Source organism: Microchirus variegatus (assembly GCF_963457635.1).
Source record: "Microchirus variegatus genome assembly, chromosome: 9".
Lineage (NCBI taxonomy): Eukaryota > Metazoa > Chordata > Actinopteri > Pleuronectiformes > Soleidae > Microchirus > Microchirus variegatus.
Window position 1 is genome coordinate 523,646 of NC_139810.1, and position 17,625 is coordinate 541,270.

At 43.1% G+C, this 17,625-nt stretch overlaps 1 protein-coding gene across 1 annotated transcript in view; it reads left to right on the forward strand.

Annotated features, from left to right (window-relative positions):
- Positions 1–17,625, forward strand: part of LOC310931723 (ERC protein 2-like) — a gene marked incomplete at both ends in the record, with an annotated part of 151,206 nt that overhangs the window by 58,360 nt on the left and 75,221 nt on the right. Inside the window, 4 exons of the mRNA XM_083894954.1 lie at positions 5,674–5,865; positions 15,182–15,208; positions 15,324–15,365; positions 16,325–16,482. Of these exons, the coding sequence (XP_083751080.1) occupies positions 5,674–5,865; positions 15,182–15,208; positions 15,324–15,365; positions 16,325–16,482 (419 nt within the window). The remainder of the gene's footprint in view (positions 1–5,673; positions 5,866–15,181; positions 15,209–15,323; positions 15,366–16,324; positions 16,483–17,625) is intronic.

A 17,625-nucleotide genomic window follows, 5' to 3' on the forward strand; every position in this document is an offset into this window, starting at 1 on the left:
GATGGACGGCTGAGTGGGTGGATGGATGAGGGGATGGATGGGTGAGTGGGTGGATGGATGAGGGGATGGATGGGTGAGTGGATGGATGGATGAGGGGATGGACGGGTGAGTGGGTGGATGGGTGAGTGGATGGATGGGTGAGTGGGTGGATGGACGGCTGAGTGGGTGGATGGATGAGGGGATGGATGGATGGGTGAGTGGATGGATGGATGAGGGGATGGACGGGTGAGTGGGTGGATGGATGGCTGAGTGGGTGGATGGATGAGGGGATGGATGGGTGAGTGGGTGGATGGATGAGGGGATGGATGGCTGAGTGGGTGGATGGATGAGGGGATGGATGGCTGAGTGGGTGGATGGATGAGGGGATGGATGGGTGAGTGGGTGGATGGATGAGGGGATGGATGGATGAGGGGATGGACGGGTGAGTGGGTGGATGGGTGAGTGGATGGATGGATTAGGGGATGGGTGAGTGGGTGGATGGACGGCTGAGTGGGTGGATGGATGAGGGGATGGATGGCTGGGTGGATGGATGGGTGAGTGGATGGATGGATGAGGGGATGGACGGGTGAGTGGGTGGATGGATGGCTGAGTGGGTGGATGGATGAGGGGATGGATGGGTGAGTGGGTGGATGGATGAGGGGATGGATGGCTGAGTGGGTGGATGGATGAGGGGATGGATGGCTGAGTGGGTGGATGGATGAGGGGATGGATGTGTGGATGGATGGATGGGTGAGTGGATGGGTGAGCGGATGGATGTGTGGATGGATGGGTGAGTGGATGGGTGAGCGGATGGATGTGTGGATGGATGGGTGAGTGGATGGGTGAGCGGATGGATGTGTGAATGGATGGGTGAGCGGATGGATGGATGAATGCATGGATGGGCGTGTGGATGGAGGATGGGTGAGTGGATGGTTGAATGAGTGGATGGATGGATGAATGAGTGGATGGGTGAGCAGATGGATGAGTGGATGGATGGTTGAGCAGATGGATGAGTGGATGGATAGAGGATGAATGAGTGGATGGATGGTTGAGCAGATGGATGGGTGAGCAGATGGATGAGTGGATGGATGGATGTTGGTGGTAAACATTGATTTCTGTTTGTTTTCTGGCTAACGTTAGCGAGCAGCTGTTCTCCATAAAGCCTCAGCACCACAGAGCTAACACACGCAGCCACAAACACTAAAAGATGAATGATGAATGAATCTGAGCCAGTTTTTAATCGCACAGGTCATTTTATTTTGTGGATTTATTTGACTGTATTCCTCTGCAGAGGCTGGAACGCCTGGTGCTTTGAACGGTGTTGTTCTCTGCAACAGCCTTTAGCGACGTGTTTATGGATCTGTGCTCATGTTCACAGGCTGCCAGACATTTGTAATTGAACACAGAACAGATTTCATGTTCTGTTACTGTACCAACTATGACCTGTGGAAGAGTGAAGCCTCGTCTTCAACAGTGACTCCATTTTTACTTAGCCATGGTGCTTGTTTTAGCTCGTTTTAGCTCGTTGCTGGTAAATGTTTGTTGGTACAACAGTTTAAAAATGATGTCAGTTCAGTTCCTGTCGTCTGTTTGTACTCTGAGCTCAGTGATGAATGCTGGTTTACAGTGTGTTGGCAGACAGTTTTATGGATGTTAATGAGGACAGTTGTGGACGTGACCATCAAGTGGAAACTCGTGTTAGAGAAAGAACCGGCTTCACTCCAGTGTGTATTTTTACTTCTCCATCAGTGATAGAACCTGACGAGGTTCAGCTGATAATAAACTGTGACGTCATCAGTCTGCCGGCCTCTGATTGGTCAGAGAGTGTCGTCACTGAAGAGTCATGAGCGTGACGTCAAAGTCAACAATGTCCTTTAACTGTAGATTAAAGTGAAAAAGACTTGAAAATCCTGAAAACATGAACGATCATCTCCAACATGGCCGTGCTGCAATGACCCTGAAGCGCCTTTATCTTAACTCTGGCTCCTGACTGTGTTGTTATATAAAATCATAGTAATATAAATGTACTCTTATAACGTCGGCCTTCCTCGTGCAACATGATAAACAATAAACCAGCACAAATATCAGTGTTTTAATTAACTAAATGACGCCATAAAATGTTGGTAAATGTCATAAAATGTCGGAAAACGTCAATAAATGTTAGAAAGTCGGAAAATGTCCTAAAACGACGGAAAGCGTCATAAAATGTTGAAAAACCTCGGAAAACGTCATTTAATGTTGGAAAACATCAGAAAATGTTAGAAAGTCGGAAAATGTTTGAAAACGTCATAAAATGTCGAAATACAGTGGAATACGTCATAAAATGATGGAAAACGTCATAACATGTTAGACAGTCGGAAAATGTCATAAAACGACGGAAAACGTCTTTTAATGTTGGAAAACGTCATAAAAAGTCGAAAAAAATCGGAAAACGTGATACAATGTTGGAAAACGTCATAAAACGTTAAATGTTAGAAAACGGTGGAAAATGGCATAAAACTCGCTCTAAAGTTAACTCATTTGCAGAGTGAGTTTACAGCAGGATAATAATGATGGAGAATGTCTCCATCCACGTTCATGACCTTTGACCTTTCTCTATGTTGTGAATAAACAGATAAATCCTGCACGTTTAACTTCAGTCAGACAGATATCGTCATGTATCGTGATTTATCGATGACGACAGAGTCGTCGTATCGTGGTATTATCGGTATCGTGGTCCGTGTATCTCGTATCGTACGGTGAGGTTAACTGTGATCCACACTAAATAAATACTTATGTTTCATTATTATCTCTGATTGATTTTGTTGCCGACAGACTTTGAAATCATGACGTGTGTGTGTGTGTGTGTGTGTGTGTGTGTGTGTGTGTGTGTGTGTGTGTGTGTGTGTGTGTGTGTGTGTGTGTGTGTGTGTGTGTGTGTGTGTGTGTGTGTGTGTGTGTGTGTGTGTGTGTGTGTGTGTGTGTGTGTAATGTGTTTACAAGAGCCAGTGTGTGTGTTACTAATCACAAACTCTGTCACTAACCTGCTGCTAGTGGAGCCACAGCGCTGTGGTTCTCATTAACAGTGTGTGTGTGTGTGTGTGTGTTCTTGTACTTGCAGCATACTGAGGACCAGTGAGGGGTTTTTCACCAACAAAGTGAGGTCACTTTTACAAAGTGAGGACATTTTGTCCGGTCCTCACTTTGTTTTCATTCAAATCACTTCCTGAGGTTGTAAACATGCTATACTCACAGAGCTCCTCAATATGATACAAAAACCTGTTTTCCAGCCCTGGTGTTCTGGGGCTCCACCTGCAGACATGTTATGGTACTGCACCCAGTTGTATAGAAGTCATTCATGAAGTAGATATTTGTAATTGTGTTGATTTATAAATTGGAAATGCTGGTCCTCACTTTGTCAGCACTTTTACCTGGTCCTCAGGATGCAGCAAGTACACGAGTGTGTGTGTGTGTGTGTGTGTGTGTGTGTGTGTGTGAGTGTGAGTGTTTACGTGCACACACAGTTGAGCTCCATAGAGGCAGGTTTTATGATCACATTTCTGCTCTCGTTCCCTAAACCCCAAACATCCTTGAAATATTTCATATAACGGAGGGAAAACACCCAGCACCATTTACCCATGTGGTCTCTCTCTCTCTCTCTCTCTCTCTCTCGTGCTAGCGTGCCAGCTCTAGTTAGCGGTCGTGTTTGTCCAATAACCTCGGGGTTTACAGCTGCCAATCACGCGCGGCGATGCCACATCGTAAAGCCTTGTTGCCGAGCGTTTCCTGAGCCTGAATAAACACCTTGATAATCGCTCTCGTCCACACCTTCAAGCCCTGGGTTTTTGCAGCAGCGCTGACTGTGCAAACGGCGCCCCCTACAGGGCAAAACCTCCACTGATGAACTGACTGTAAGCTTAAGAACATGTTGTCACCAAAGTCCGCAGGGAAAATCTGTCATTTAGAGTTGATCCTCTCTCTCTGTGTGTGTGTGTGTGTGTGTGTTCAGACTGACATCAGTGACACAAACGTACCACACGAGGCAGCAGTGGACCAGGTGTGGGCTTTGGTGTGGGAGAGTGAGTGGTTTACAAACTTCAGTTTCCTGTTAGAAATGAATGTTGAGATCAAGATTTATGACAAAATGACATTTATTAGATGAGTCTTTTGTTACGTGTCTAATGGCAGCCATGTTTTTATTCAAAGTGAGCAGTGAACACAAACCAGTGACTTAAAGCAGTTGTTTTGGGTGAAAGTGAATCCTGACAGAATGGTTCGGTCCATCAGACTCTGAAGGTAAACACCAGTATCCAGCAGACTTTTGGAGATGAACCTTCATGTTTTCAGGATTTTTCAAGTCTTTTTCACCTTCATCTGCAGTTAGGCCCCGTTTACACGAGGACGTTTGGGGGTAAAAACATTTCGTTTAGACGGGAAAAAATCTGAAACCACCCTCCAGAGTGGAGAAGCTGAATCCGCTCCATCACGTACATGCGCCGGTACAGAGAAATAAACAAACATGTCGGATTATTTCCATGCGTCAGACCTTCAAACTGCTCTGGAGTCTTTCCGCGAATTCCACTTCTTCTTCTGACCAGACGAAATTCTTCTTACCACCGGCGTTAGCCATGTTTTGGTTTTCGCGGCGCAGATAAGAGAATAAGGAAGATTCTACGCCTGCGCTCAGACACGGTGTTGGTGTTGTGCGATAGTGTGTCACAGCGCCACCTAGCCGCCTGGCATGCACACCCACCGTATGCGTGCATATTTCCCTTCTGAAAACGCTCTTCTTAACGCAGAATAAAAAGTGAAGACGCCGCAACGCCACTTTTGCGCCTCCAAGATGAGTCTTCAGTGACGACACTCTCTGACCAATCAGAGGCCGGCAGACTGATGACATCACAGTTTAGTATCAGCTGAACCTCGTCACGTTCTATCACTGATGGAGACGCAAGAGAGAAAGACTCTGCACTCTTTGAAATAAGGGTTCTTCTACATGGGCTGAGGTTCTACCTGGAACCAATTGATTTCAAGGGTTCTTAGTAACACTTTGGGTTCCAGTAAGAACCATTTTGATCCAGAGAACACTTTAAAACGCCTTTCCTGAATAAAGGGTTTTAAAAGGGTTCTTCTACTAATGGTTCCAGGTGGAAAAAAAAGGGTTCTCCTGTGAGGACAAGCCGAAGAACCTTATATGGTTCTACTTAGCACTTTTATTTCTAAGAGTGTATAATGTAAAACCCTCACGATAGAAGGTAAATGTAATATAAATCTATAACACGTTCCTCGCCTGCTTTGCCTCCCGTGGCGTTGACCTGGTCTCTCGTCCTGCTGCTGCTGTCAGCTGTGATTGGACGACAGAGAAACTGAAGACGTAAACACCAGCGCTGGCTTCATCAGTCGTTAGAGAGTGATCTACGTTTCTGTCCTTTAGCAGTAAACGTGTCTTTGTCCCTCAAACATCACATCTTGTCATGATGTCATCTGTAGAGATTATTTATGAGTTTATCTTTGGCTGCACTCTGTGAAGCCCGGTGGTCAGAGCCTCTTAAATTCTTCTGTAATGATAGGGAAGGATTGAAATCACAGTCCATTCCCCGCTGGAAGCTGCACAAGATCCATTTTACATCATTTCATAAACGTGGACAGGCTTTTTATGCGGATAATAGCGGCGCAGACCCTTCACCAAACTCTCTTTTTTCCCTACTTTCTCAGGAGCGAGTGATTGAGAACCTCCGGGAGCAGAGGGAGCGGGAGGACAGGGTTCGACTGGAGGAGGTGGAGCAGCTGAGGAAGGAGAACCACGAGCTGAAGGACAAACTGTCGGCTCTGCAGCCTCAGAAACTACCGTCCCACGTCCAGACCACAAACCACGGCCTGACCCCCAACCAGAGACCCGAGGGAGAGGTCAGTGAGCAGGGTTTGGTTTCTGTGTCATAGGAAAAGATGCTGTGGGGATCATGGAAAAGGTGTCTGAGTCCGTATATACGTATATATGTACAGTATATATACATGTATATGTGTGTGGATCTGTTCATATGACTTTAAAAGTGAAATATCCAGCACGTTTCTCACTTTAACGTCATGGTTGAGGTGCAGTCGTGTTCACTGTCGCTCTTGACTAAAACACAACAATGAGAAGAAGAAAAGTGCAGTTTAAACACAGAGACATGATGTTGATTTGCTGCTGCTCCAGAAGTTCATATACTATATGTATATATATATATATATATATATATATTTTTATATATACATATATGTAAGAATGGGTTAGGGTTAAAAACGTTTACTACACTCAAATTCAAAAATACTGAGGTCTTTTAGGTTTGGTTTTCTCCGCCATTGCAGCTCAGACGTAACTGACAACCCGTGGTTGCTCGGCAGCTGAGACTCTACTGACTGCAATGATTGGTAGACGGCGGTAGGTGGCGCCACATGACGCCAAAACATGATTTCAAACCATAAACATGATTTGTTGGCTGAGTCTCTGTGACATATTAGGAGGATTTTATGACCAGTTACTTTAGATTTATTACATAATGCACCTTTAACTTCAGTTATTTAGTGCATTTAAATATCCGTCATCAAATACTCAGTTGTATTTACTTCTGTTGACATTTATTATTTTAAAATGGAACGACATATTTCACTGGAAACAAAGGAAACAAACATCTTCATGAGCTTCATGTTTTCTCAGTTTTGTCGTCACTTTGTTTCTCCTCCACCTCCAGTTTTTGGTAAAAGGTTTTAATTGACGAACATTTTGTCGCTCACTCAGAAAAACAACGTAAACTAGAAAAGCACTCGGAGAGCGCAGACCTCCGCCAAGGCAGCTCAGTGCCTACAAAATCCACCTTGCCAGTGCGTCGAGGTCAGACGGCGAGTGTTGTTACCAGTGATAATGTTATGGTCAGACCGCGAGTGTTGTTACCAGTGATAACATTATGGTTAGACCGCGAGTGTTGTTACCAGTGATAACACTAAGGTCAGACAGCGAGCGTTGTTACCAGTGATAACATTATGGTCAGACGGCGAGTGTTGTTACCAGTGATAACACTAAGGTCAGACAGCGAGCGTTGTTACCAGTGATAACGTTATGGTCAGACCGCAAGCGTAGTTACCAGTGATAACGTTAAGGTCAGACAGCGAGCGTTGTTACCAGTGATAACACTAAGGTCAGACAGCGAGTGTTGTTACCAGTGATAACGTTATGGTCAGACAGGGAGCGTTGTTACCAGTGATAACGTTATGGTCAGACAGCGAGCGTTGTTACCAGTGATAACGTTATGGTCAGACAGCGAGCGTTGTTACCAGTGATAACGTCTATGGATCACACCCAAAATTGAATCACTTGTTACTGATCCCATTGCGGACATTTCCTGAAAATGTCATCCAAATCCGTCGGTGAATTTTCAAGTTATGTTGCTCGTTGTTGGAGGTAACGAGTGAACTCAAACTTCAGACAGTGGACTTAATTTAAACTCCCGTGGATTTCTGCGATGTTTTCACTGAGCTCGTTCCTTTAACAGTCGACTGTTCTCATCATAACAGAGTCTGATTTCATAGATGTTCTAAAAACAAGTTCAAGCTCTAACTGTTACGAACGTCTTTTATACGACAAAGAGAATTAACTTTTACGAGTCGTGTCCCGAGTTTACTCCGCTAACATCGGGAGTGACCGCCTTCACGCTGTCCTGCAGGATGAAGGGATGAATTAAGAGATGGAGTGATTTATCACTCTGAGAGAGAGAGAAAGAGAGAGAGGCCTCACCATCTTATTTAGCTTTTTCTTTTTTTTCCTCCTCCTTTTTCCTCTCTCTCTCTTTCAGTGCAGACGCTCGGCCTGTAAGAGTTTATGAGAATGTTTTCTTTTATGCTCATAAAACACACACACACACACACACGTCTCATTCCTGTGAAATGATATCTTGTTGAACGTTGCCGCGGCTCCACATCAAAGACACAGCAGCAGTTTGTGGATTCTGGTGAATCCGGTGAATGCGACTCAGACGTTATTCTGTGTTTTAACGCTGATGGACATGTGACCTGTTGCGTAAACCGACGCTGGGTTTACGCCCCAAAACGTTACGTCACTCACGAGAATTTGTGCTTATTTAGGTTTTTCTTCCAAAAAATAAAAACATAAACTTTATTACTTGAAGACAAACCAGGCAAAAGACTAAACGTTTTTATGCAAAAATAAACAGTATTATTTTTTTTCTGATTCTAACTTTTGACTCGTCCTGTTTTCACCAAATCACAGAAGAGTCAGGTAAATACATGAGTTCCTTTGCCTTTGATGTCTTTGATGTCCTTTGATGTTAGATGATTGCTTTATAGACTTAACAGCAACAGCGGTTAAAAACCTTTTCACACCAAACCTAACATGGCGTCTAACACAGAGATAAGCGATCACTCAATATTTTCTACCAATTTATTTACCATCCATTTATCTGTATCTATCAGAGACATCAAAGACATCAAAGATATCAAAGTTCCACAGCGATAACATCAAAGGTCCACATTCTTTCACTTTGACTTCTTTTAACTGTTCACAGATTACACTGCAGCATATAATCCTGCATGAATCAACTAAATTGACCCTAAAGAAGTGAAATTATAATTTTTGTCTATTTCATAATTAATATACAATTTTAATTCACAAATGTATTCAGTATAACATGATAATTATCAGTGCATCAGCCTTTAAAAACATCATGAGAAAACAAGCTCTGAAATCTGAAATATAGATGAAATATTAATCACCTGGGTTTCTGCCTGAGATTAGATTAAACTGATTAAACACACACACACAGTCATGCACACACTGCCAGTGAATGACTTCATCTTCTTCATCTTCTTCATGTGCTTCAGCTGCTCTCAGTCAGGATCCAGAACTCCAGCACATGATTCTGTAAGGTGTTGGAGATGAAAGACAAAAGACATCCAGCACAAATAAAACTCACATCACAGCCTTAAAGTGTCATAAAAGAAAAGGACCTGGACTCCAGGACCTGTTGGTGATTTGCTGCGTCGTTACTCTGAAGGTCTCGTGGTCCTCGATCTCAAACAGCTGCTGGAGCGTGAACATTCACAGATTAAAGATTAAACAGATTAAACGTCAACACCTCATACTGATCACATCAGTGCGGTGTTTGCTAGTTTGAGTCCAGTCGCTGCTGTTTGTTTTTAAATCTCCACAACAGCAAAGAGGAGAAGATATTTAGTTCTTCAGGGATTTTTCTGTCCCATTCTTGATGGAACTTCTTCAGATTTGGTTCAAACGTTCACTTGGACTCAGTTAGTGACTGATGGTTTAATGTCATGTTCACTCTGAGTTCATAAATCAGAGTTTACCTCCAGGGAAACTTGGTCTCATTGATGAACTTACATTAGTTCTGAATTCGGTATTTGGTATCAGATTAAAGCCTGGATTACTTTGAACTTGGATTGGAATTTTGTCGTTCAGTCGGAAGTTGGTCGATGGAGGTCGTTGCAACTTCTCTGAAAGTGTTTGATCTTCTGAACGCAGTGTCACTCTGTCAGCTGTTACATTTTGTAGGATGTTTCTTGTGGATTTTTCTTAAAATTTGGTACCAATGTTCACTTGGATTCACGCTCACTGTTGCCTCTAAAGGACACTGTTGATCTCAGAATCAGATCTGAATGTAATAGTTGGTGTAAGTGTCTTAAAGTTTGGTTAACGTTCTCTTGGATTAACAGAGGAACTTATTATTACATCTGAATTTGGTCGTTGGATATCTAAAGTCACTGAAATAGTGTGATTTTCTTGGTACAATCGTTCACTTGGACTCGTTCACTTGGACTCACAAACGTTGGATATCAACAAACACCTTTTGAGCAAAGATCATTTTTGTGAACACAGTGTCTCAGGAACATCTTATGGACTCAAATGTTCACTAGGACTCACAATCGTTCACTTGTACTCACAAACCTTCACTTGGACTCACAATCGTTCACTTGGACTCACAATCGTTCACTTGTACTCACAAACGTTCACTTGGACTCACAATCGTTCACTTGGACTCACAATCGTTCACTTGTACTCACAAACGTTCACTTGGACTCACAATCGTTCACTTGGACTCACAAACGTTCACTTGGGCTCACAAACGTTCACTTGGACTCACAATCGTTCACTTGGACTCACAAACGTTCACTTGGACTCACAATCGTTCACTTGGACTCACAATCGTTCACTTGGACTCACAATCGTTGGATATCAACAAACACCTTTTGAGCAAAGATCATTTTTGTGAACAGTATCTCACGAACATCTTATGAACGTACAAACGTTCCCTTGGACTCGAGTATGGAGCGATTAGAGTTGTGTGGTCAAAGGTGTTGATGAATATCACAGATGAAGAACAAACAACACAAATGTTCTAACCTCACAAACCCTTTTCCTGAACAAGGTCTTGAGAGAATCCTTTCAAATGAACGGTTAGTGTTTGTGGGCGGAGTTCAAAGGAGTTCAAAGGAGTTCAAAGGCCGCAGACGCTTCCCAAATCCTTTTATTTTTGCCTTTAAACTTTATGAACATTCCAGTCTAATTCACTAAGGGCATGAGTCTGGACTGTGTTTAGACTGGGCCGTGGTGTAATTGTGTTTTCACAGTACAATAACGGCGCAATTATTTACATAGTGGATGTTTTATGATACTGTTAAAAACAAGGCTTATGTAGAAAGTATGCAGCAGGAGAGTAAACACAGAGTTACCCTGAAACCACTTCAATCTGCTTGATATTAAAATGAAGACATGACAAATGAGACAAACCGTTTCTTCTTGTGTTCTAACTGTACTGGAATTCACCACGAGTCCAACAGACGTATGGGGAAGTGCCTTAAATTAAATTAAATACAAAGAAAAATAAAAATGAAAACACGACCAAAGATGGAGACGACGACGCTGTTTCTAAGCAGCCGTTAAACCTCTCACATGTTTCTATGACGGAGTCGGTCGAGCTGTTACTGGACCTTTTTATCTCGACCCCAGAGCTCTGAAGACTCTGCTGCATCATCGTCCTCTTCCCATAAAAACACTATTTGTTGATTCTGAGGGTCAAGAGAGGACGTCAGGAAATAAACACTCACTCTTCAAAGAGAAGAACAGTAAAGAGGCTCAGGGAAGAGGCTCAGTGGAGACCACCTGAGTCCTGTAAAGCCTTCAGTGCCACCTGTTAGACTTGATCTGGATCTGGGAAAAGGAAATTTCCCTTTTGATTCTCCCTCCACGGACGTTCCAGAGAATCCTTTAAAGAAATACTGGGCAGAAGAGGGAAACATTCCAAAGTACATCATTAACAAAGACTGTAAATAAAGAGTAAAGGAACTATTCGTCCCATAAACCACCGCAAACCCTCTCTTTCCAACGACTACCAGCTCTGAAACGAACCGCTGTCGAGAAATAAAATCTACATCTGCTTCAACTGACGATAAGTGAAGAATATTCTGCTCTGATTTGACCGAACCCCACAGAGAAAAGCAGGGTTTTTAGCTCACATGGACACTGGTGCTGTTGGACCTCTGGTGCTGTTGGACCTCTGGTGGTGTTGGACCTCTGGTGTTGTTGGACCTCTGGTGCTGTTGGACCTCTGGTGCTGTTGGACCTCTGGTGCCACAGTTTGTGAGTTTGTGTTGCTTCCATAAATCTGGAAGAAGGATTTTTTTAAAGCCCAAAGTCACAAATGAACACATTTGAACTCCGTGATGGAGGCAGCACTTGATCAAAAACTCCTGTGTGCTGTGAGAATAAATCAATGATTTTCTCCGTGGAATTTGGTGTGGGGGAGTGAGGAGTTCATGAAGTGAGATAAACCTTAGTTTCCAGGTTTGAACATGTTCTGCTTTTTCAGGATCATATATAACGTTGTTTGATAATGTGGTAGCGTGTAGCGTGTAGCGACCTTGACCGGTTAAATTATTACGGCTGAGAATCAGAAAGTGAATGATGAGTCGCAGCTGTTCCACGCACACTTTTTAAGACGTCTCTTTCAGAGTTTGTTTTAGAGTTTTTCCGTACAACGATAAGGAGAATGTGACTTTTCCACTCACAGATATTATGGGCTTGAATGTGTCTCTCACAGCGGCGCAGCCTGGTGGCCACACATGCTTCACTTAATGTAATATTTACACTATAGAGAAATTCCCAGGAATGATAATAATAATTCTTCTGACCATGTATGTAACCGTATCTTTACCGCCCCCCCCACCTTCCTGTCATAATATCACTAACCCCTGTTGGAGTAACCCCCCCCCCCCCCCACCACACACACACACACACACACACTGCTGCGTTCTGCCTGTTCTTTATTTCTCACTGTAAGAACAAAACAAACTCCGTTCCACTTAAGACTAATGTGTTTAGTTGTGTGTGTGTGTGTGTGTGTGTGTGTGTGTGTGTGTGTGTGTGGGTCATGGGGTGAGGACGAGGTAACCCTCCAGTGACTCGAGTGTTTCATACTTGACTCACATTTGTCACACTCCTCAGTGTAAATCTATATTTTCCATACACAAACGTGTTGTAACGTCATTTTAAATGTGGATTTAAACACGTTTTCACTCGTCACGATCAATGTTTGATTTTCCAGGACCTGTCAATCATTGAGTGAAATTCAAATCCATGAAGGTGTCTGGATTACGTCGTCTGTTCATCCATAACCCACGTTCACATGGACTCAAGAACGTCTTCATCAGATTTTTGGCCCAAGTCTAACGTTGTGACCTTGACCTTGACCTCACTGACGCCTCTGAAGAATCTTTGACCTTTGAACTCACGGTCAAAGGTCAAGGCCACTGCAGCATCTTGTATCTTGTGAATGAAACGTCTGGATATTTTTATGATGGAACATGGAACATGTTTTTTGTAGTGCTGTCAAAAGTAGATGTTGGTGAGCGTCAAAACCCCCATCCTTTCTTAATGAACGTGTTATCTTCAGTTCACTGGTGAACGTTTTTGTGGTCAAAGTCAGCGAGAGCTTCATAAAACAGCTCCAGGACGATTTCCTCGTTCTCACTCAAATATTGATATGATGTGATTTAAAGTTTGTTTTAACTCTAAATGGAGTTTGACTCACTGTCACTGACTCCTCTGTGGCGGCGTCACATAAATCAGGACTGAGAGGAACATGAATGACAGTTTAGCAGCTGAAGACGTTAAAATCAGATGATTTAATGATCTCTAAATGTATTAACGACTGCAGAAGATCATGGTTCACATTGTTTTGTGAGTTCTCCTGCGATTCCTGTGCCAACTCCTCAACATTAACTTTCTTTTAAGTCAACAACTGGATGTTAGATGAGTCTGGAAAGTAATTGTTTAGACTGAAAGTGCGTTGGTCAACGGATGCAAACAAGCACTGGGCAGTAATTCTAGTTTTTCTAAAGCTGCACGAACCAGAGTTATGTGTTTGATGATGTTTAAACAAGTGGCCTCATCCGTCTCGACATGTTAAACAATCTTTACAAACACAGTCGACAGACGAGGTGAAGACCGAGAGAAAGAAGGAGATAATTCTAGGTTACAAACTTCCTCTGGGATATTTTTCTCACACAAGAAAGAATTCATCAGCGCTTTCCGAAGAAAGAGAAAGATGTTTGGTGGTCTCATAAAATCACAGCCAAACACAGGGAGACGGTAATTATATCACGATAATGACTGAACTCCAGATTCCACATGAAGGACGACCCTGGGGAGGAGACTGATAGAGGACGACCACAGAAGAGGATGATGAAGGGATGATGAAGGGATGATGAAGGGATGAGAGCGGATGAGGGTACAGATTGGTTCTGCTTCAGTTGGATTATGACTCTAACCACAGATGAAGGATTGATTTACCTTTTTTCCTTGAGGTTTAAGAGCTGGGATCTGAGCCTGAATACAAGACGACAACCACTTTACTACGTTTGTGTTGAAAAAGTACATCAGTATATACACTTTTATATACTGATACTTATATATACAGAGAAAGACCAGCTTTTATTTTGTAAACGTCAGCCTTTGACGATCAAATGCTCTTTTATTTGTTCACTCGTGGGTGAATTTAAAACTTTGACCTTTGAAATTCGACCTTTGATTAGAAAGTGTTGGTCAGAAATAAAGATCTCAGTGCGACCTCATGATCTCATGAATATTCATGATTCATTACACATGAAGTCGCTGTGACCTCATGTCTGATGGGATCCTTCTTAAATGTGCCGCACGTGTTCACTTGGACTCGCAGATGAACCGATTCCAGTTTGGTGGTTTGCTCAAAGGTCAAAGGTCGCGTGTTTTATCTTGTTGATGCAGCATCTCGGGAACATCTTGAGAGGATTTCCTGAAGTTTGGTAGCAAAGCAGACTTCTGTCTGGTTTCTTCAGTCCTGATGTTCGGTGAAGGAGTTTAGTGACATCTTTGGGTCGTTAGCGTAACCATGAGCTAAATCAGTGTCATTGTTCCCCCTGAGTTCTGTGAAGGAGGCTGAAACCCTGAAGACAACATTTAGACAATTGATGTCCCAGACGGTTCAAGTTTGACAAAGATCAAAAACTGTTTCTTTGTTCTCATCGAAACTAAATCATCTTAGATTTAAAGTCTAATTCAAGTGTCAGATTTTGGTCTTTGGAGTCCTTGAAAGTCTTTGAAAATCATCCCCTAAACAGACCTGGGTCCTTGAAAGTGCTTGAATGTTGTGCATAAAGAAGTGAAGTTGATATTGAGCTAAATGTCTCCCTCGTTTGTTACGACGCCACCTACTGTTTGACGGCCTGCGTTGCTTGACGTACGTAGACGAGGCCTACGCAGGACAAACGTGGAGACATCATCACTAGGACGGTGTTGTGGACACTGTCCACTGTCTCTCTGTCTCTCTGTCGTTGACGTGAGATTCCAGAACAATGAGCGAGTAAAGTTAAGAAAGAGAGAGAAAATGACCACGTGATGTCTGGGAAATGAAAATTCACCAAAGACAAAAGACAAACACTGACTTTGACCCTGAGGACGATAAAAGTGGACGCCATCATGGACCAAGACGCTCTGACAAGTTGTCCTCCTGTCTTAAGCTGAGTCGGCACATTCTGTCCTTGAATTTGAGGGAATTTGTCCTGGAAAAGTCCTTGAAAAGTTCTTAAACTTGATATCAAGCAGATTGTGGAAACCGTGATTCATCTGCTGAGGATCTCAACTCAGGGTTATTGTTACTGACTCTGTGTTATGATTCAGGGTCTACATGTGGGCCGTGGACCGCAGGTTTGACACCTCTGATGTTAGCTGTTACAGATATGAATATATGAATGAATGAATGAATGCACACATTTGCTTTTGTGATATTTGCTCATTATTTCCTCTGTTTTTTGTCTTCCAGGCTCCAGTGAAAGTCAACGGTCCACCAGCGTTGAGTCCCACGGTGTGTGTGTGTGTGTGTGTGTGTGCACTCGCATTAGCTCACCTCACATTAGCTCAGCTCGCATTAGCCCAGCTCGCATTAGCCCAGCTCACATTAGCCCAGCTCACATTAGCTCAGCTCAGCTCACATTAGCTCAGCTCAGCTCACATTAGCTCAGCTCAGCTCACATTAGCTCAGCTCGCATTAGCGCACCTCACATTAGCTCAGTTCGCATTAGCCCAGCTCACATCAGCTCAGCTCACATTAGCTCAGTTCGCATTAGCTCACCTCACATTAGCTCAGCTCGCATTAGCCCAGCTCGCATTAGCCCAGCTCACATAAGCTCAGCTCACACTAGCTCAGCTCGCATTAGCTCAGCTCGCATTAGCCCAGCTCGCATTTGCTCACCTTGCATTTGCTCAGCTCGCATTAGCTCAGCTCGCATTAGCTCAGCTCGCATTAGCTCAGCTCGCATTAGCTCAGCTCATATTAGCTCAGCTCACATTAGCTCAGCTAAGCTCTGTCTGTCCTTTATCATTTTTATCACGTTCTTTGTCTTTGGTGAACATGGTTCCATCTGCGCTGTCACTGTGGTAACTGCGTCCAATCAGAGTCGTCTTACACTGAATACACTACTCTTAAATATGCTGGTATGTTGTATTATTTTAGTTTTTGTAGCCTAGTTCAGATTAGCATTTGACAAATATCTTAAGACACCTACGATTGTTGGACCGGGAGTGAAATCTGGCCAATTATCCTTTAGCGTGGAGGCGGGGCTTTAGTTATCAATTCCCAAGTACTGGAGTTAGCGACTCAAACGCTAGCAAATTCTGGTTCCCAGAGCGTTCTTGGAGCGTTACCTTTTGGTTTTACTCAGCAACTAAATTTTGGTTGGACATTCACGTGTTGTGGTTGTTTTCTCTTTATATAAACACCATATTCTAATCTATCAATCATCTCCTCCATCCCTGAATAAACAGAGCACAGATGAAGCGCTGAGGAAAAGTCCGGACATCAACGACCGTCTGAGGCTTCTGGAGCAGGAGGTTCACCGTTACAGAGAAGAGTCTGTGAAGTCTCAGGCTGAGGTGGAGAGACTGATGGACGCTCTGAAGGACGCTGAGACGGATGTGGACAGGTGAGCGTCAGGATCTTTGTAGGCTCTTTCACAGGTCTTCTATTTATAAAGCAGTGATCCAGGAGACATACACTGTCCACTCTGTGTCCTCAGAGTCCAGTCTGTGTCCACTCTGTGTCCTCAGTGTCCACTCTGTGTCCTCCCAGCACTTGAAACCACTTCCACCATGTCATGCTTTCAGCCTGATGCAATAACACGTGTCTCTTTCATTCTCCCGTGTCAGTATTTCTTGGTGTTGTTGTTAAATGCATCATCACAACATCAGCAACACCATCCACAATCAGGACTTTAAACGTCTCATCTATTAAAGGGACAGTTCAGGGTTTTTTAAGCATCAGGAAAAACAAACGTTAGCCACTGAAGAAAAGGACGATCTAAATAAATAAACTCCAGCTACAGTAAAATATATCTTTATATATATATATGTATTCTTGTCCTGAACCAAAGTCCATAGAAAGAAATCAGTGTTTTTAGCTCATGGGGACACTGCTGCCTCGTGTGGTCAGGCTGTTTAATACGGTGGTGTAAACTTTATCAGGTCAGTTTGTCCTCATGTTCCTGTTGTCAGCAGTGACTGTGTGTCTGAAACACCTGTGTGTGTGTGTGTGTGTGTGTGTGTGTGTGTGTGTGTGTGTGTGTGTGTGTGTGTGTGTGTGTGTGTGTGTGTGTGTGTGTGTGTGTGTGTGTGTGTGTGTGTGTGTGTGTGTGTACACATCAACGAAACAATAAACAGTCAGTGAGACACAAAGTGATCACAATCTCTTTATTACATTATTACATATTATTACATGTTCAGACTTCAACAGTCAACAAGACACAATCATCTCAAAGACAAACATCATTTCACACATGTATAAAACCACTTAGTATCTGATCAAAACCACTTAATATCTGATCAAAACCACTTCATATCTGATCTAAACCACTTAGTATCTGATCAAAACCACTTAGTATCTGATCAAAACCACTTAATATCTGATCAAAACCACTTCATATCTGATCTAAACCACTTAGTATCTGATCAAAACCACTTAATATCTGATCAAAACCACTTCATATCTGATCTAAACCACTTAGTATCTGATCAAAACCACTTAGTATCTGATCAAAACCACTTCATATCTGATCAAAACCACTTCATAT